This window comes from Urocampus carinirostris, chromosome 6 (assembly GCF_059441175.1).
Source record: "Urocampus carinirostris isolate Australia breed hairy pipefish chromosome 6, RoL_Ucar_1.0, whole genome shotgun sequence".
Classification (NCBI taxonomy): domain Eukaryota; kingdom Metazoa; phylum Chordata; class Actinopteri; order Syngnathiformes; family Syngnathidae; genus Urocampus; species Urocampus carinirostris.
In genome coordinates this window covers 899,015-920,509 of record NC_142354.1, presented here as the reverse complement: position 1 = coordinate 920,509, position 21,495 = coordinate 899,015, and the positions used below count along the sequence as shown (strand labels likewise).

General features: G+C 42.1%; 1 protein-coding gene across 4 annotated transcripts in view; it reads right to left on the bottom strand.

The window, feature by feature from the left end:
• LOC148363495 (dedicator of cytokinesis protein 3-like) overlaps positions 1–21,495 on the bottom strand; it is a 163,099-nt gene that overhangs the window by 120,254 nt on the left and 21,350 nt on the right. For all 4 annotated transcript variants that reach the window (XM_088337390.1, XM_088337393.1, XM_088337392.1 and 1 more), the window contains exons 2-8: positions 11,659–11,742; positions 10,818–10,858; positions 10,635–10,690; positions 8,851–8,947; positions 6,650–6,798; positions 6,455–6,539; positions 6,325–6,363 (exon numbers count right to left, since the gene is read on the bottom strand). In XM_088337390.1, the coding sequence (XP_088193516.1) occupies positions 6,325–6,363; positions 6,455–6,539; positions 6,650–6,798; positions 8,851–8,947; positions 10,635–10,690; positions 10,818–10,858; positions 11,659–11,742 (551 nt within the window). The remainder of the gene's footprint in view (positions 1–6,324; positions 6,364–6,454; positions 6,540–6,649; positions 6,799–8,850; positions 8,948–10,634; positions 10,691–10,817; positions 10,859–11,658; positions 11,743–21,495) is intronic.

The following is a 21,495-nucleotide window of genomic DNA, read 5'->3' as shown; positions in this document are numbered from 1 at the left end:
CTGATGGTCCTAAGATCCCAAACAGATCCTTCACCAGAGAAGCTGGAAACGGATCAAGCAGGCACGTAGTTTGTTTGGCCCTACTGACCATCTGTGTTAGATTATCAAGGGACAAATCATTGAAACTGGAGAATGTTTCTGTGAACAACCGCCGACACGGTTCATACCTAACACCTCCACATCTTTGATATAGGAGGAGGAAACAGAGCGTTCTTTTAAAATTTTAAAATTAGTTGAATCTTTTTATTAAAAAATTCCATAATGTCGTTAGCAGAATAAGTGCAACCATTTGGGTTAAGTTGTTGTCTGGTAAGTATCGCCACTGTGTCAAACAAAAATTTCGGATTATTCTTATGTTTAACAATAATCTTAGAGAAAAACGAAGCTTTAGCTGAGGCAAGAGCTACTTTATATTTCAGCAAACTGTCACACCAGGCCAGTCGAAAAACCTCCAGCTTAGTAGTGCGCCATTTTCGTTCAATTTTTCTGCAACTTTTTTGAGTAACCTAGTTTCTTCAGTAAACCAAGGTGTATTCTTCTTGGGTCGGAATTTATACTTTAGGGGCGCCACAGAATCAAGAACATTAACCAAAGCAGTATTGAAGTTGTTTGTAAGTGAGTCAACAGACCCAGTGTACGAAGGGAAGGCTGCAGTTACCGTAGGTAATAATTCTTTTAAGGCTAACACCGTTTTAGGGCGGATATTGCGACTGCTAAAGCCTAAATTTTCCTTATCACAGTAAACATTTAACAGCACCTCACATTTAACAAGATAGTGATCAGAGATGGCATTAGGATACGGTAACACTGTAACATTTGAGGCTACTACGCCACGGGTCAGGACGAGATCCAGAGTGTTCCCATCTTTATGAGTGGGCACATCGACTATTTGATTGAAACCAAATGTATCAATCAGTGACTTAAATGCAATTGCAAGTGAATTTGAGTTTATGTGAACATTAAAATCACCAATAATTACAACATTGTCCGCATAAGTTACTAAGTCTGTTAACAGTTCTGAAAATTCTTCCAAAAAATTTGAGTATGGTCCAGGTGGGCGATACACAACAACTACATAAATTGGTGTTGACATTAAGGACCTCATAACAAGTGCTTCAAACGTTTTGAAACTAGTAGGGGTATTAGGAGTAAATTTCAACTTATCTTCCGATATAAGAGCAACACCTCCACCTTTTTTGCATGGTTGTGCCAAGTGCGAACTCACAAAGTTAGGGGGAGAAGCCTCATTTAACACTACAAACTCATTGGGTTTTAACCAGGTCTCACAAAGGCCAATAAGGTTAAGATTGTGTTCATTAATAAGGTCATTGACAAGTAAGGAGGCTAGTGATCTAATATTCAGAAGGCCAAGCTTCAGCACTGTGGACTGAGCTGAAACCTTTCACGAGTTTTGAACCTTAATGGCAACCTTAGTGGTAACCTCCACAGGATTATAATAATAATAATAATAATTTCCTTTGTATTGTCATTCTTTGTAACAATGTACACAGAACGAAATGTCGATACACCTAACCCGTTGTAGCAAGCCGATGCAGCCGCAGCCAACAGAGGGCGCCGCCATTTTACCAATGTTATAAGTCTTAGGTATGACTCGGCCGAGGCGCGAACCAGCGACCTCCCAGTCTCAAAGCGGGCGCCCTACCATCTAGGCTACTGAGCTGGTACTGCCGGTCCCAGGTCTTGTGCCTTGCATGACGGCAGATGCGGCCCGAATTCCATACCACAGGAATATTGTTGAGAGGTGGAGTAGCAGGTTGACTATTAGTAGAAAATAATGTTATTTCTTCTCTATCCTCACCTAACAAGGGAGAAACAGAGGTAAGAAGCACAGAAGATGCTATAGAAAAGTATAAATCAGGGTGTATGGTGCAGTCAGTAGAACGCTCTAAACTACAAAAACTATGTGAATTGCATGAATCTAGCATAGCGCTAGTCAGCCCTAGCGTTACAGACTCCACACCCATGGTTACAGGTTCACTAATCACCTGTGACCTGGCCTGCCCTAGTGTACCCTGTCAAGGAAGGCTTAAACAGTAATATATATTTTTAGAAAGAGTGAGAGCACCTTCCCAGTTAGGGTGAAGGCCATCTCTCCTCAGCGGGTCAGGTCGGCCCCAGAAAGCAGGCCAGTTATCCACAAACCTAAATCCCTTCTGATTGCAAAAACTTGCCAGCCACCGGTTTAGCAAGACTAGTTTGCTAAACCTCTCATCATTGCCTCTCGCAGGGAAGGGGACAGAGACAATTACTCGATGCCGACTCATCTTTCTGGCGAGATTACAGGTCCTAGCAATATTTTTCTTTGTAATGTCAGATTGTCTCATTCTAGTATCATTAGAGCCGACGTGAATGACTATATTGGTGTAGCTAGCCCTGTCCTGGTGTCTAGGTTTGCTCGTCAGCTCCCTCAAATTAGCCTCAATGTCGGGTGCTCTGGCCCCAGAAATACACATAACCGTGGCTGGGGTGCTAAGTTTTATGTTACAGGTGATGGAGTCACCTATAACTAGGGTGCAGGAGCCAGTAGACCGGGGTGGAGTGGGACTAGCTAGGGGGCTGAACTTGTTATGCGTCTGAAATGGCTCACCGCGATTAGCATGCCGTTTAAGGCTAGTGCTAACCAGACTAGCAGGTTCGCTACAACCCACGCTAGCAGTGGTGTCCGAGGCACCTAACATTTTCCGTTTAAACTGCTCTAGCTCACGGACACGTCCCTCTAGAAGGGCTACTTGCCTACGGACACGGGAGCAACCTTTACAGCAACCCATACTCACTTGTAAGCGTCGGATGCCAAAGAGCGTCTTAGCAGCCGTGGGAGGGGATGCCCTTCAACAACGATCTGCAGCAGCTTCCGACTGTAAAACAATTGTGCACGGCACTTACCTTGCGCCAATCGTCCGAGATACTTACCCGAAACTTTTCAACTGTTCAAGATAAAAAGTCTCAATCCAGAATTCTGCTATAGTAGGAATCTGAAACAATCTTGTAGACGCGACGACGTGAGCAACACAAAATTCCCGAGTAGAAGTCCCCTTCACTTTTGGATGAGTTACGTCAGCTGTTGAGTTTTCAAATATCTTGTTTCAGACTGATTGTGATGTTTCTGTGATGCATATATTTTGAAAATCTTTCCAATGATATGGCATAACATATTTCAGTGACTGGTGACATTGTAGACACGACATTGTTTACCAACGTCACACGACCTAACGTTGGTAAACGTCAAGGGGTTAAGTATGTGTTAACAATGTCCAACTGAGTTCAAAGAGCCTTTATTTATTTTTTGTTCCACTGTGGTCATCTGCTTTTATCCTTCTTTTACCCTCGGTATTCCGTCCACAGAAAGCGCGTCTAATAATTTCACATACTTGCGCGTGCGACACAAATATTTCAGATTCAGATTCAGATTCAGATCTACTTTATTGTCATTCTAGTACACGTGTATACAGAATGAAATGTCGATACATCTGACCCGCACAGTTTCCTTGAATGTACAGATATAAATAAAATGTTGTATTGAGTTGGAGTATTGAGTACTAATAATATACTAAATAATTATGGCTATGTATAGTATTTTACAGTAGCGCAAATAAAGCAAGAGGAGCAGCGAACCAGATGTGCAAAATGGGCAGTCAGGTAAACAAGTCAGGTAAACAGTAACAATAACACTGTAACAATAACGCTGTAAGTACAATAGTGCAGAGAAACAGATGTGCAAGGAGTGGCTAGCTATGAAGAACTGCCAGTAGTGCAAAAAGTCAAACAAAACCAACAGATGTACAGATTAGCAGCAGTTTAGATTTACTATGTGTTTGATTGACCATTTAACAGTCTAATGGCCAGGGGGACAAGACTATTGTGGAACCTGGTGGTCCTGCACCGCACACTGCAGTACCTCTTCCCAGAGGCTAGCAGAGTGAACAGTCCATGATGGGGGTGAGAGGGGTCCTTGATAATGTTCTTAGCTTCGGATAGGCAGCGCTTCTGGCCAATGTCCTGAATGGAGGGGAGAGAAGTCCCGAAGATTTTCTCTGCTGTCCTCGTCACCCTCCTCACACTACCCCAGTCGGAAGCGCTGCAGCCTCCACACCACACAGAGATACAGCTGGTCAGGATACTCTCTATGGTGCCCCTGTAGAATGTGATGAGGGAGGGTGGGGGCAGGTGGGCTCTCCTCATCCTCCGCAGGAAGTACAGGCGCTGCTGTGCCCTCTTAACCAGTGATACAGTGTTCACGGACCAGGTGAGTTTGTTTGTGATGTGCACCCCTAGGAACTTGATGCTGCTGACAACCTCCACAGCCTTGTTGTTGATGAAAAGTGGGGCATGGTTGGGCTGGTTTTTCCTGAAGTCGACAATGATCTCTTTAGTTTTGTCAACATTCAGGACCAGGCTGTTGTCCCTGCACCAGCCCACCAACTGCTCCACCTCCTCTCTGTAGGCCAGGTCGTTTTCGTCCCTGATGAGGCCCAACACTGTTGTGTCGTCCGCAAACTTCACGATGTGGTTTGTGGCGGACCTAGGGACGCAGTCGTGTGTCATCAGGGTGAACAGCAAGGGGCTCAGGACACAGCCTTGGGGGGAGCCCGTGCTGAGGGTGATGACATCGGAGATGTTCTGACCAATCCGCACTGACTGGGGTCTGTCAGTGAGGAAGTCCAGCAGCCAGTTCCACAGGGGGGTGTTGAAACCCAGGAGTCTCATTTTGTCTACCAGGTGTTGTGGGATGATGGTGTTGAATGCTGAACTGAAGTCCAGGAACAGCATCCGCACATGGGTGTTCTTCTCCTCTAGGTGTGTCAGGCTCAGGTGAAGCGCAGAGGAGATGGCATCCCCGGTGGAGCGGTTTGTTTGGTAGGCAAACTGAAAGGGGTCGAGTGAGGAGGGGAGACTGGAGGTGATGTGCTCTTTAACCAGTCTCTCAAAGCACTTCATTATGATGGGAGTCAGTGCAACGGGCCGGTAATTGTGAATGATAAGATCTGGCACTAGGATGATGGTGGCAATCTTGAAGCATGATGGTACTGTGGCTTGGTCTAGCGAGGTGTTGAAAATGTCTGTTACTACACAAGCCAGCTGATCGGCGCACTCCCTAAGGACCCGCCCTGGAATGTTGTCCGGGCCTGGAGCCTTCCGTGTGTTGACCCTTCTCAGGGTCTTCCTCACTTCAGTTGAGTCCAGGAGGAGTGCTCTTTCGTCCTGATTTGGAACCGCTTTCGCTGCAGGGGTGCCATTTTGTGCCTCGAACCTCCCAAAGAAGTTGTTGAGGTCATTCAGAAAGTCCATGCTAGTGTCCTGCACTGGGGCGGTGGTTGGCTTGTATCTGGTGATGGCCTGAATGCCTTTCCACATATCCCTGGTGTTGGTTGTGCTGAGGTCCTGGATTTTTTGACTGTGCGATCGCTTTGCTAGTCTGATAGCACGGTTCAGGTTAGCCCTCGCTGATCTCAGCGCCTTCTCGTCACCAGATTTAAAGGCAAGGTTCCGTACCTTTAGCAGTTTGCGTATCTCAGCAGTCATCCAGGGCTTCTGATTGGCACGGGTGCAGATGGTTTTGGTATTGCTGACGTCTTCTGCGCATTTACTGATGTAGGCTGACACAGACATGGCGTACTCATCTATATTTATTTTGTTGTTGTAAGTGGCAGCCGATTTAAACATGTCCCAATCTGTGCATTCAAAGCAGTCCTGTAGTGCCTCCATTGCCCCCTCAGTCCACACCCTCACCTGCTTCACTGTAGGTTTTTCTCTGGTCAGCAGGGGCTTGTATACAGGAATTACCATAACAGAAAGGTGATCTGATGAGCCAAGGTGGGGGCGGGGGGCTGCACTGTATGCTCCTCTGATATTTGTGTAGGCCAAGTCTAATGTAAGAAACTGTTGGGAGCAGATGCAGCCGCAGCCGTACTGACAGACTGCACTGATGAAGATTGCGTTTGCAAGTATAATATTTTGAAGTCAGGGACACAACCTTTAAAGGTGGGGTGCGTAGTTTGAGGTGTTCTTAAAAAGTTGAGAGTTAAATATTTTCCCATTAAGTATGTGCCATCAATTCCATATTGAGTTCAAAGAGCCCTTATACTTTATTTTTCACTGCACCTATCTGCTTTTATCCTACTTTTATCAGGCCTGTTTGAGGGGGAACAAACCCCCAAAAAGTAGAAAAAAGAAGAGTTTATTTGAGCGTGTCTAAGAAATGCACACACATTATGTGTTACTCTGCTGGCCCAAAGTCATGATTGCAGCATTAACTTTTAAATGCCGCACTCCACCATTAACATCTGTGTTGCAGAACTGACAAACCTGTGAGTCATTTTGGATGTTGTTTCTGCTCCTAAGATGCTGAGAAAAATAATGTGTTTAACAAATCGAGAAGAAAGAAGTTGAACAAATGAATATACAATTTCAATGTGGTGGAAAGTAGTAAACTCACCATCTTGTAAAGTTCAGAGACGCTGACCTTATCTTCATCTACCATCTCAAACTCTTTTCTTGGCACTAAGTCCAAACCCAAATGCCTGGTCATACACAATAGGGTAATAACTTGAGGGTGAGTGAGTGAGTGAGTGAGTGAGTGAGTGAGTGAGTGAGTGAGTGAGTGAGTGAGTGAGTGAGTGAGTTTTCTTACTGGTTTCCCCAGTCCAGTCTGGTAGTCACGTGTCTTTTGATATCTTGTTTGCGTTGTTGGGTAAGCTCCTCCACCAGTAGTTGCCTCCTCAGTTCCATTAGCTCTGACATCAACTGAGCCACTTGGAAGAACAGATCCATATTGTGCCTCTGAAGTGACCATCAAACCATCTCATATTTCAATTTGTTTTTTTACTTTGGAGACTTTGTCAACATGAAGTAAGGTTTCTGTCAAAGAAATATAGTTTAACACCAGTTTTACTGTTGAAAGGGATGTGAAAGTCAAGTTGGCCGCCCTAACCAATATAGAAATCTTGGCGCTACTTTTGAAATATAGGCCACCCCACAAACAACAGTGTCATAATGTGCTTGCTTTCATCACTAGAAAACAATTAAGTGTACAGATGTTTTTTTTTCGTTAATTGTAATTAGGGCCGCAATATTTATCCATACATCCATTATCTGCACCGTTTAGCCTCAGTAAGGTTGCGGGGGTGCTGCACCCCATCTCAGTTATCTTCGGGTAGTGGGCAGGGGACACCCTGAACTGGTTGCAAGCCAGTCGCCGGGCCCCAAAAATGAATCGATAAACTTTTTTAGAAGCGTTGACAACAAATTTCATCATCGATTTGTCGTGTCGTGTGATTTATGCTTCATTCAGTATATTAATTCAATGTAAATAAGAGAATGCATTGAATTTCCTCTTGATCCGGTGACAAATTTGTCGTAGCATTTTGGTAAGACAGAGGGGACTTTGATGCACGAGATTCTCTTATTCCAAATGCAAATTATTTTCATATTCAAATTGCATATTTACAAATTGCATTTACTTTCCAGTTAGCAACCCAAAATGCTGGGCCATATTGTACCAAAAAAAAAAACAACCAAAAAAAAAACTGCAACCCTTCGGCACATCGTAGTATCGATTAGATTTCAATAATCGTGCAGCCCTAGGCCAGACCCTGGCACAAATTGTGCACAAACAAAACTAGGACAATTCAAATGGGTTTTGGGGCTCAGATATCCACATCTACAGTATATACAGCTGCCTCAAGTTAATGTTTGCTTCCTTATTTAGATCATAATTTGGTTGCGACAGTGTACTCTTCATCACTTGCTCTAATGTTGTTTACCACAAAATTAATCATGCCTTATCAACATTTGGTACCAAAATTAGGCAGTTGCATTTTAGGGTACATAATTGTATTTTCATTAATTGAAAATTCTGTTCAGCCCACACAAACCCGTTTAAAAAGTCGTCTGTTTTGTCTTGTAATGTTTTATATGTAATTTAATTCCTTGTTTGGTTAAATCATATATTTTCAGTCCCATCTACAGTGCATTGAAGTCACTGAAGCTTTGTTTAAAATAATTTTAAACAGCAAAATTGATGTTTTCAGTACAGCACGCAGTTTTCTGCCGTCGCTGAGTGACTGTATATCTACAGTACTTTGAGGTTGCACTGCCAGTATGTTTTACCCACTTGTGCTGCAACAAAAAATGGAAAAAGATAGAAAAGGAAAAAAAGCACGACTAAATAATAAAAAGAGTAAAAAGCAAGAAAAAAGAAGTAAAAAGCTAGAAAAATATAAACAAAATGAGAAAAAATACAGAAAAAATCAAATGAAAAGTAGTAAAAAAACATGGAAAAGAAGAAAATGTTTTTTGGGGGTCTCTTTGATAGGTCTTGTGTTGCATTCAAATAATTTCCAAATATATAGTAAATCTTGTTGCCAACATTGTATTTCCACTAAAAAGAGTGGTTAGATACAATTAGTTCTGAATAGTTCAACCAACTAAATAAATCCCCCAAATTGTTAGTATTATGTAAAAAAACATATTTTTCAAACCAGAAATCTCATAAAAGTGTGTGTACAACATATCCAATATTACATTAGTCAAATAATCAAAATGTAAAACATAATTAAGCATTGCCAAAAACTCATAAAAATATAACTTGATTTGATCTCGGGTTTGGACATGTTTGCTTATGAGTTGGTTGTCACGCTTGGGATTGATGTTACTCACCGTTATTATTCAGAGACTTTGTGTGATTGCTGAGACCCGAAGAAAATTACAGAGAACATTGCAATGACCAAACAGAGTACAACATTGACTAAGACATTGTTTTTTCGAGACTCAGAATAAAAATATGGATTAGCATAATTCACTTTCCCCTAAAATTAAAATGGTCTCACTCACCACGTAGAGTTGTTTCCAGAGCAATGCCCATTCTCTAAGGGTAATCGTCACCTCAGTAATCACTGTGTCTTCTACAGGTACAACTGTCTCACCAGGCCTAAGAAAACACATGTATTCATACATACTGTAGAAGAGAGCTATCATTATAGATTTTCTGTTTAAAGAAAGGTTGCATTTATTTTAGGCTTCCTTCTGGTGTCTCAAAACACTCAATATGTGTGATGCGCACAGTTATCATGTATTAATTGTTAGGTCCATCACCTTACATCTCTGAAAAACACACAATAAGTAACTAGAGACATTATTTAGCTCATGAGGAGATGAAGTCAGTTCTAGGCCTGATTCCCACCTGCCTAATACTTCACCAACTCCGCTTGCTATTCGCAGAATTGTTTGGGAAAAGAAGTTTAGGGAAGGAACAAAGGGACACTCCATTTCTATACAAGGGAACATCAAACAAAAGAATGCAGCTTGGATTTGTTTGAATCCAATTTAAAGTTGCTTAGTATAAAAACGTTTAAATGAGTTAATGGTTCACAGTAGAGTGAAAAATAAAAGTTATTATAATTTAGCAGGATAATAGATTTTTTTGAAAAAAATAGTATTCATTTATTTTATTTGTTTCTGCTGGTATTATTCTGTTTTCTGTCTTTTATTTTTTGTTTATTTTTTTTGCCGTTTACTTCTTTTTTTAGCTTTACTATTTATTCTTTTTCCTCTCCTTTTGAACTTTTATGTTTTGTTTTTTTCTTGTTTCATAGCTTTCTCCTTTTTTCTTTTTTTTTTCAGACTTCTCTCACTACTACATCCAGATTTCTTTGCGTGGGCAGGAGGTGCCCGTGGGTGTGCTTTAATTTTTTGTTCTGAAAAGGCAGCAAAAAGCAGCAAATTGTTGAGGGAGTACATGATGTCGTTAATCAAACTTGTGTGACTGTTAGTCTTTGTTGTTTTGGATTCGAGCAAGGCAAAAAAAGGGCGTTTCTCTCTGATTGCTGTTTGGATTTATATTTGTGTATCTGTGACACCTACAAATATTTACGTTTATGGTCAGGGGTATTACCAAGGGGGGGTCAGTAGTAGCTAGTGCCCGCTCACGTACATGCTCTGCCCACCCAAAGAAAACCTGAGAGCAGCCTGAAAAAGGGGAAAAAGGACAAACAAAAGAAGAATAAAAACAAAATAAAAAGGAAAAGGAAAAGAGAGAAAAAACAAGAACAAAAATGAAGCATAAAATAGAAGTAAAATCTGTGGAAAAAAAGAAACAACAGAATTTAAGGAAAAAGAAGGAAAGAAGAGGAAAAAATTGAAAAAAAAATAAGACAAAGAGGAAAAAGAAAGAAAAAAAGAAAAATCTAGGAGGAAAAAGGATACAAAATAAGAAGAAAAATAAAATGTAAAAGGAAAAACAAAGAGAAAAAAAAGAAAAGGAAGCAAAAAATTATTAAAAGGCTAGAAAATAGGAAACAAAAAAGGAAGAAGAGATAAAAAGAAGAAGAAAGCGAGCAGAAGGAATGATAAAAAGAGGAAAAATCAAATAACCACTTCTGGCTGCAGCTGCATCGACTCGCTACAACGGGTCAGGTGTATCGACATTTCGTTCTGTGTACATTGTTACAAAAAATGACAATACAAAGGAAATTATTATTATTATTATTATTATTATGGTAGCACTTGGAAGTAAAAAGCCCTTTTTAACAATGGTAAATTTGATTTCTGCCTTGTGAAACCAGTGGGGTACCATTATAAGGTTCTTGGTAGTTTTTTTTTACCAGTGGTAGTCCTACCCTTTATTGGTGACAGCACATTTCTTCAGATGAATGTAGCTGCATGGAAAAAGGCCCTGCAGCAAGAGGAAGGTAACCATGAACACACAATTTTAAGACGATTGTGGAAATCAGGGTTTATTAGGAATATAAACAACATAAAAGGGAATATGAATAACCAAGAAAGCCAAGGAAGACTCTTACTATGACATTTGATCTTCTGCTAGAAAATCCTCTGTACCATCCTGAAAAAACAAACAAAGGTTAAGTCTGTTTTTTCATATTCGACTGGAACTGGGGTCAGCGACCCGCGGCTCAAGAGTCTCATGCAGCTCTATGAATTGAACAAAATGGGGGAAGGGACTTTTTATTTAATATGTCTTCTGTTAACATGACACAAAACTAATGTCTTCCAATGCTGTGAAAATTTGTAGAATAAATACTATATTTCTTATTACATACATTAATTATGAGACTGGAGGGAAACCAGCACCTTCGCTTGTTTTCCTCTCTCTGGTCTTTTCTGTTAGAGCTGAGAAGAGTGCAAGTTCGGCTCCTTTTTTGTCGCGTTCACTCTCTCTTTTTCGCTTTTTTTCTTTCTCCTGCTTCCTCACTCTGTTCCTTGTTTCTCTCGCTTTCTCTCTCTCTCTTTCATTCTGTCTTTTGTTGGATTGTTTCCTTTCTTTTGCACTATTGTTCTCTCCTCTATCTTGTTCTCATTCTTTCTATTCTCTCTCTCTGACTTTCTCTGTTCTCCCTTTCTCTGTTCTCTCTCTGTCTTTTTCTCTCTCACTTTCTTTTGTTTTCTCTTTCCTATTTTACTTCTGTCTTTCTTTCTTTATTTGTCTCTCTTCTTCTCTTTTTTTTCTATTTCTCTATTTACTCTACTAGTCCGGCCCCGAAGATAGTTTTTTTCGCGCATGTGGCCCCCAAGCTAAAATACGTTTGACACCCCAGGACTAGTCGATGCATGTGAACATACACAATGATGAAATGAAATGTAAGGTAATGTTTAATGAGAGAAAGTAATAATATCAAGTGTTACCATTGTATTTTTCCAAAATTTGAACACTTTCGCCAAGCTCCAACATTAACGTGTGAGGGCCAAAACTGCGGAAGCTGTAGATGGCTGTGGAGGAAAGAAAAAGCACATTAAGGAAGCCTGTATTACATTGTAAACAGATTCATCTCTTGCATGTTACTCAAGTTTTGGCACTATTTTTACTAAATTTTCACTGTATAACATTAGGAAAATTTACTATTTTGGGTATCGATTATCGATCCAATCAAAGTAAATATAGATAGTATGTCACAATTGCCCATTGCCCTCACATGGGCCCGCTCGTTTGGCACCAGTTGCTGCTCGTTGCTTGATTGGCTCTCCTCCTATTTAAACTCAGAGCTCTCATTCACTCCTTGTCAGTCCGTCAACGAACCTCTGCAATTGACTCTGTCCGGTATCCTGCTTGTGTATCCAGTTTCCGGTATCGATCCCGCCTGTCTCTTCCTGTCCCGTATCTTGCTCCAGTCTCCAATATCCGGTATCGATCCCGTATGTCTCATCCTGTTCGGTATCTTGCTCCAGACTCCAGTATCCAGTATCGATCCTGTCTGTCCCGTCCTGTCCGGTATCTTATTCGTGTATCCAGTATCAATTCTGTCTGTCCTGCCCTGTCCGGTATCTTGCTCGTGTATCAGGTATCAATCCCGTGTGTTCCATCATGTCCGGTATCTGCTCGTGTATCTGGAATCGATCACGTCTGCCCTGTCCGGTTTCGATCCCGTCTGCCTCTGGCTTCCTGTTTTCCCACGCCTGACTTCTCTGTCTCACTTCTTCCGCCAAGCGATTGCCGAATCACTGGCGTTTGTGTTCACGCACATGACTGTCCTATTCCCGTGAAATAAAGCTTGTGTGCGTCTGGGTCCACTGTCTCTTTGGGTTCTGACATAGTATCGATCTATATCAATTCGTTAGATACTCTTTGCTTAGAAATTTAATGTAAATGTAAACAGTCTGCATTTATAAGTCAATGAAAACCTCCCAAAGCGGTTTACAATGTGCTTCACACTTTTTCCCTTTTACACATGATCTAACCGATAGCAGTTTCAGCCATGCAAGGCAACTACCTGCTATCGGGGCCATGAGGGATTCAGTGTCCCAAGGACACTTCGACATATAACACGGAGGGGCCGGGACTCGAACCTGGGACTTCTTGATCCTAAGACAAGCCAATGCCGCCCCATGATCATTGAGTAATTGCCCCTTTTCCTCTTTATAGTCCTAGTTCCTAGTTTATATTTTCAATATACACAACATAGTTTTTATGCAACCAAATGTTTTCTTTTTATTAAATAACTACATTAGCAACAATAAAGATATACAAAAAGAGGAGCCATATAATGCAGTCAAGTAGGTAGCATATTTCCTTATGTTGGGATAGTTTTCAGGGGTCGGTATTGGGCAGGATGATTATCTGCACCGATACTTGGGAATTTGACGAATGTTTGTATTTATCCGACAAGTCGATTATCAAGTGTCAGTTGCAGCCAAGAGTATCTCTCCCTTGCTCCTACTCCATCCCTGCCCTCCTCCTCTCCCTCGCTACCCACCTTGCGCCTTTTGATTGGATGAACGACCGGGTGCGGAACTACTGATGCAGGAACAATATTTTTAGAACAGCAGGTCCGCTAAGTCGTCCCACATGCCTGTGTCTGTGATAGAAAAGCATGTTTGCGATGCAAAGATAGCATAAAAAGTGTAGTTAATTTGTTTTAGATAGGGACGTTCAGGTGGAGACTGATATATTAGCTCTTAGTCTTATCACAACGTTGGTTGGTCAATCAAGTGTGTGTGTTTGCAATTGAGAGAAGAGCATAAAAAGCATGGTAAAGTGGAAGGCGGCGTGATTAGCTGGTATCATAACATTACTTTGGCAATCTGGCTCTAAAACAGTGCCCACACTTTTCAATTTGCCAGCTCCATTGAGATTTTGATGCAACTTTTGTTAATTTAAGTAATGTTGGTTTTATTGACATTTTTATTTATTGATTTATTGTTAAAAAAAATAATCAGGGAGCTATTTAAGTTTTAATGTACCTTTATAGAAGTTGCGGTAAAGCCTATTTTTATTTCCTGCACTATTTTTGGATTAAGTAAAAGTCGTGTTAGTTGTTTTCAAATTCTAAGTTATTTACTGTAATAAGGTTTTAGAGAGCTATTAAAGTTTTGTGTTGGATTTTTTAACAAACAAACAATTTTTATTAAAAAAACGATTCTCGGCTCAAATATCGACCTCCTCATCATACTAATAATCAGTATCGGTATCAGGCCTGAAATACCCATATCGGTAAATCCCTTGTGATTTTTTCCTAAAAGTCCAAGAACTGTCCATGAGTCCTGGATTTCAGCTTGTAGTCTAAAAATCTCATCTTCCACTCTAGAAAAGTTCTGGTGAAACAATGCTTCGATTCCGGAATGATGTTTCGGTGGCTGCTGTTGGCATAGAAAATCAATGTTTCACTGTGTGTTCAAGTTTGGGGACCAGACTGAGTATTCGAATAAATAGAGCTTAAGAGAGCAGTTCAGTTGATGACTTTTATTACAAAGTTACAAAATAAAATAAAACAGAGTGCACTCCGGACCAATTGTTTAGGAGAGCGTTCTTCTTCCAAAAGGCATCGACACACTATCTCTCCTTTCTCTTATAGGAAAAAAGGCGTAGATTTGAGAAAATGGAACACAAAAAGCACTAGACAATTCCCGCGGCAATTGTAAGAGTTGTGATTGATCTGGAAGATGATCCCGGGATAAAACATAAAGCTATTAACTGGGAAAGCTGAATTTGTAAATTTTTACTTGGTTCTGTGGGGGGACTCTGCCACCCCACACACCCCCTTGTACCCGAACGTTCATTTGAGATGGTCCCATTCAAAATGAATGGGAAATTCTGGGTTTTTAAATCGTCAGTTATGTCGTCGTGGTGACGGATATCAGTAACCAAGAACATAGCTGGATACTCCTGGTCGAGCTGGAATTTTTGATGTATAATTCGTCATGGTACTCCAAAAAACCTCAAAGGAGAAGCGAGTTAAAGTTTTATTCGGCGGGATTCTAAGTAAAAACTAGACAATTCCCGCGGCAATTGTAAGAGTTGCGATTGATCTGGAAGATGATCCCGGTATGTATATATAACCCCGGTTGTTTGCATTATGAGTTAGCATTAAGTTTTTAGCTCAGAGAGATATTTCTGTCATTTTTTACTTGGTTCTGTGGGGAAACTCCGCACCCCCACACCCCCCCGGTACTGGCAAGTTCATTTGAGATGGGCCCACAACCATTAGCAACAAGGATATGCCTTGTGGAGGTCTAAAAAACACATTCATGGTAAAACCATAGTAATAACACTGTTATTACACTTTAAAAACTTTTAAAATATACATGTTCAAATAGAATGGGCCGTTCGATTTGAATTGACCCATCCGGAATGTATTGAGCCCATTCAATTTGCTGAGTCGTTTGCATGTTAGCATTAGAATAATTTTTCAGCATGAAGAAGTTAGCATTTAGCCGTTAGCATCACTTTTTAGCATGTATCCGTTAGCATAACTCATCAACATGAGGCCATTAGCATAATTTGTAAACATGAAGTCGTTGCAATATTGCCATTACCAAATTTTTTTAGCATGAAGAAGTTAGCATTTAGCCGTTAGCATCACTCTTTAGCAGCTCTCCATTAACATAACTCATCAACATGAGACCATTGGCATAATTTGTAAATATAAAGTCGTTAAAAGATTGCCTTTACCAGAATTTTCCAGCATGAAGAAGTTAGCATTTAGCCATTAGCATCACTTTTTAGAACGTAAATATTAAGTCGTTAAAATATAGCCGTTACCAACATTTCGTTCTGTATACACGTGTACTAGAATGACAATAAAGTAGATCTGAATCTGAATCTGAATCTGAATTTTTTACTATGAAGAAGTTAGCATTGGCGACAGTGTTACAGCTAGCTTGCGCAAATACTTGGGCTGGCTGTGCCAGCCCAACTAATCACCAACAGTGTTTACAGCTAGCTTACGCTAATATTTGGGCTTGCATAGCCAGCCCAACACTTGCTAGCGGCGCACTTGCTAGCGGCGCACATAGGTGTTAGCACCCTTTCGCTTACATACACTCTTTGGAATTCACCATTTATCTATGGTTAAAGGTAATGTGGGTCGGGCCCCCTCAAGCCACCCTGGACAGTCCCTGGTTCCTATGACTACCCTTGGGAAAAACCTTGTTTACCATGGCTCCCCATTATATTGAATGGGCCTGTGTATTCCTGATGGGAGAGTCTCAAAATACATTGGAGCGGATGGGGCCTTTTTTGCGTCTCCGGGTGACTCGTATTGCTGTCAAAAGACAACCCACAAGAGTCCCGGTTGGGCCGGAATTTTTGGTACATGAATCGTTGGGTTACTCCAAAAGCTCTGGGAGGAGATACCCGTTAAATTTTGGCGGAAGAAGATAGATATAAGTAGACAATTCCCGCGGCAATTGTAAGAGTTGTGATTGATCTGGCAGATGTTGGTAGAGAACCGGTAGTGTTGAGTTGTTAGCATTATGAGTTAGCATAAAGTTTTTAACTCAGAGAGATGTATTTGTAATTTTTAACTTGGTTCTGTGGGGGGACTCCGTTAGCATCACTTTTTAGCATGTACTCATTAGCATAACTCATCAATATAAAGCCATTAGCATAATTTGTAAATATGAAGTCGTTAAAATATAGCCATTACCAAAAAATTTTAACATGAAGCAGTTAGCATTTAGCTGATAGCATCACCTTTTAGCATGTAACCATTAGCATAACTCATCAACATCATTATCATAAATTGTAAATATGAAGTCATTAAAATATTTCCATTACCAAAAATTTTTAGCATAAAGAAGTTTGCATTTAGCCGTTAGCATCACTTATTAGTATGTACCCATTAGCATGACTCATTAACATGAAACAATTAGCATAATTTGTAAATATGCCAGCCCAACACCTTGCTAGCGGCGCACATAGCTGTTAGCATCCTCTCGCTAGCATCCACTCTTTGGAATTCGCCATTTACCCATGGTTAAAGGTAATGTAGGTCGGGCCCCCTCAAGCCACCCTGGACAGTCCCTGCTTAGTCCCTACTAACCTCTGAAAAAGCCCTCGTTTCCATGACTACCCATAGAAATAAATGGGCCCATGTATTCCGTATGGGAGATTCTCAAAACCCATTATTCCGGATGGGGACTTTTTCTGGTCTCCGGGGCCCCGCAAGGCGACTTGTATCACTGTCAAAAGACAACCCACAAAAGTCCTGGTCGGGCCGGAATTTTTGGTATATGAATCGATGGGGTACTCGAAAAGCTCTGGGAGGAGTTCCCCGTTAAAATTCGGCGGAAGAAGATAGATATAACTAGACAATTCCCGCGGCGATTGTAAAAGTTGTGATTGATCTGGAAGATGATCCCAGCATGTATATGTAACCGCGGTGTACGTGTCCCACCAAAGATCCACATTCACGCTAGACTGGATGATGAGGTTTTTATTATTACAGTTTCTGCAAATGGATGAGTCACAACATTAGCTTTTTCTGCTGGGTTTGATCTATTTGATCTCTACAAGGGGAATTAATATTTTGTAAAACAGAAACAAAACAAAAATAAACCTAAACAGCTTGACAATATCAATCACATTACTATGCATGGTGAGAGATTTGTCAGCTGGGGTTATAATGTTTAAAATTAACTTCTTTTGTGGAGCACCAAAAAGTAGTAGTACATGTAGTTCTCTCTAGTAAGACTAACAACAAACCCCGCCTCCTGGTCACATGTTAGAAGCCAAAACCAAACCCCACCCCATACCAGCAGATGGCACTGTTGGACTCAGCATTGCAGGACATTTACCAAAAACTATACACATATTTCAGCAGGAATTTCAATAAAACAAAAGTTATTATTACACCCGTTACATACACCCCCCTGAAATTCTGCTAAATATAGGAGTGCTACACTAAACAGAAAAAAAAAATCACATGCCAAAAAGGCAAATACTGATGAAAAAGAGGACACGAAAACTGGTACAGTATTACAAGGAACAAACTGAAGTGCATGTCAGTTCTAAAACTCTCCCAAAAAGGAGTGTGAAAAGAAAGGCGGCGATCAAACTCCTAACTAAGCACAGACTCAAAGATGCCTGTTACATCTCTGAAATATCAAACATTGTTCCTGTAGTTGTAAGTGCTCACATAGGCACAATTCTTGTTTCTTACTCAAGCTTTGTTACTCAAACTGAAAGTGCATCTCTACTGAACTTAAACTAGGAACTAGCAGATATTGTGGACAGAGAATTGTCACCTACCAACTGGTCATTCATCTGATAAATAAGACGACTAGGAGGCCTGATGGACTGGCGGACCCTAAGACCATAACGGTTAGGTTGAGCACAAAAAACCTGAGCTTGAAGGTCTGGGACAGTCAAGTCTAAACAGTCAGTATCAGGGGAGTCTGTGTCCGGATGGTCAGTGTTCAATGGGGTCTCGTCTGGGAGGACAGTGTGTGGTGGGCCCATACCCAAAGGGATCATGTTTTCAGAGCACTGTGATGGGCTTTCCGTATTGTCACTTGAAGTATGGTCAACATCTTGTTCGGGGATGTGCTGACTTCCTCGACTGGATGTATAAACTGTGAGAGAGTCAGACTGGGCATCAGATCTGCTGTCTTGTGAGTTATCCTCCACCTCTGGATGAACTTGCTCTTCACCTGCCTGTATCACCCAGTTTACTGTACGGACATCACTGTCTTCAACCGCGTCAGGTAAATCAGGGCATACATCACTTCCATGCATAGCAGCGTCACACCCTGAGTGTTCAGATTCGCTGGCCAGAGCATCCTCACAGGGCAAGAAGCTAACAGAGAGCAGCAAATTCCTGTGAACTACCTTCTCTTTGCCCGTCAGGCAATCCTTGACTCTATAGACATTGAGATCAGGCTTGACTGATATGACTTCATACGGGGTCGACTCCCACTTATCTGCAACTTTGCGTTTCCCCGGGACACCTCTGTTGGCGATCAACACCCGGTCTCCCACGACGAGGGGTGATCCTTTGGCCCTACGGTTGTACAGCTTGGCATGGCGAGTCTGTTCTCTGAGAGTATTCCTCTGTACAATCTGAGCAGCTTCATGTAGATCTTTCTTCAGATGGCTTACAAAGTCAGAGTAGCTGACAACAGCATCATTGGTATTAGCATGTTGAAACATGATATCGACAGGGAGACGAGGGATCCTACCAAACACTAGGTAAAACGGTGCAAACCCTGTTGTCTCATGCTCTGTGCAGTTATAGCAGAATGTGAGCTGCTGCAGCATTTGTGGCCACTTTGCTTTGGGCTGAGGGGGAAGGGTTCTGATCATATCTCCCAATGTTCGGTTAAATCGTTCTGCAATACCATTTCCCATGGGGTGGTACGGAGTCGTATGGGATTTCTGCACCCCTTCCATCTCTAGAAGCTCTTTGATCAGTTTGCTCTCAAAATTGGCTCCCTGATCAGAGTGGATACGCCGAGGGAAACCATAGACAAGGAAGAAATCCTGCCACAGACGGCGAGCAACTTGTTTGGCGGTTTGATTCCTGCAAGGGAAGGCGTGCGCCATTTTGGAGAAATGATCAGTTACGACCAGGACATCTACAGACTTGTTCTCTTGCTCAGCAGTCCAAAAGTCTATACAGACCAACTCCATAGGCTCAGAGGTGACTATGTTCTTGAGTGGTGCACGGTTGTGTGGTTCCGGTGTTTTCCCTACTACACAACGCTGACAGGATTTGACATAATTCACAACATCACGTTCCATGCCATTCCAGAAGAATCGTTGCCTCACCAGAGACAAAGTACGGTTCTGGCCTTGGTGACCTGCTGAGTCATGTAAACCGTGAAGGACTTTCTGTTTCAATGAATCAGGCACCACAAACTGGAAGATTTTCTTGGCCATGTGAGGATCTTTCCTTATTTTGTAGAGCATGCCATTCTGTATGGTGAGTCTGCTCCAATGCTTCAGTAGTTTCATCACACTAGGCGACTCGACAGCTCTCTCACGCCTGGTAGGTCTCTTGTGTCTATGCACAAAGTACATGGTTCTGCTTATTGTGTTGTCCTGTTCTTGTAAACCAACAAGCTGACTCTGTGGGAGTGCCGTTGACTGATCTCCCTTCTGCAGAAGATTGAAGTTGGCATCCGTTCCCATCACTTGACCCACGCCACCAGTGGACTGAGCACTGAGGACAGCAGCAACTTCTTCTGATGTCACAGAACCATTGGAGCCTGATGGAATTGCCCTTTTTACTGACTCATCTGATGTCCCAGCACTCTCGTCTACAACAGCGTGACAATTGTTGGATACTCTAAACACCTCTTGCACAGTACTGTTGTTCACCCTGTTGACTTGGTCCAAGAGCGAGGTATAGGGCTCGTTAACAAGGCGATGACCCACACATGACCGTACAAATGGCTCACGGCTTAGAGCGTCAGCTACGATGTTCTTTGGGCCAGGAATGTACTTCAGGTCAAAATTGTATGCAGCTAGCTTCGCTACCCACCGCTGTTCACACGCATCAAGTCTTGGTTTGGTCAAAATGTATGTTAACGGATTATTGTCGGTCCACGTGGTGAAGTGTCTTCCTTTCAACCAATGGCTGAATTTATCACATACCGCCCATTTCAAGGCAAGAAATTCGAGCCGGTGTGCAGGATAGTTGAGCTGGGAGCGAGAGAGCGTTTTACTTGCAAAGGCGACTGGTCTGGCTACTTTTCCATCAGGTGGCAGCTGTGACAGGACTGCTCCAATCCCATCGAAGGATGCGTCGACAGCCAGAATAAATGGCGCATCAAAATCTGGGTGGGCCAGAGTGACACCTGTCACGAGGTTGTGCTTCAGTGTTTCAAATGCGTTCTGGCATGCATCGGACCAATCAGCAGGCGTCAGCTTCACTTGACCTTTCCTCACTAGTTTGCGGCCTTTCTTGCACTTATGCTGGGCACCAGATTCAGATGTGAGCCTGAACAGAGGTTTTGCCTTCGCAGAACATGCTTCAATGAAGCTTTGGTAATACATGACCATGCCTAGAAAATATCTTATTTTACTAGGGCACGGTGTCTTTCCGTCAGACTCCATTAGGTCAGCGACTTGTGCGTCATTTATCGCTCTCACCTTCTCGGGGTCAGTCCGAATTCCATCCTCACTGATGACATGCCCAAGAAATTTCACAGTCCGTCTGAGAAAAAAACACTTTTTGGGTGCGAGTTTGAGGTTGTGTTCCTTGAGGCGAGTAAACACCATCTGCAGGCGTTGGAGTGCAACTTCCTCTGTGGGGGCAAACACCATCAGATCGTCGAGGTAACATAATAGGCTCATGAAATTCTGATCACCGAATATCGACATCATCATCCTCATAAACGTTGCTGGGCTGTTGCAAAGTCCTTGAGGAAGCCGGTTGTACTCGTGAAGCCCGAAGGGTGATGAGAATGCCGTGTACTTTTTGTCATCAGGGTGCAAGGGGACATTGTAGTAGCCTGACGTCAGGTCCATCGTGGAGAAAAAGGCATTTCCCCCAAGTGCGGCCAAAGCATCAGCTTGCAGACCCAGAGCTTCCAATGTACGCATCATGTCCTCTTCTGACCTGGGTTGGACCTCCGTGCTCTGTACACTCTGCATGTTGCACTTGACCTCCTCTGCACTGGGCAGGTCTTCCGCTGCGATACAAGGAGACACATCTGCAATTTTTCTGTTTCTTCTCAGCACCACAACTCTGTCCGTGGGATTAAAGACTTTAACAGGCACCCATCCATCTCCCCAGAGTGGAG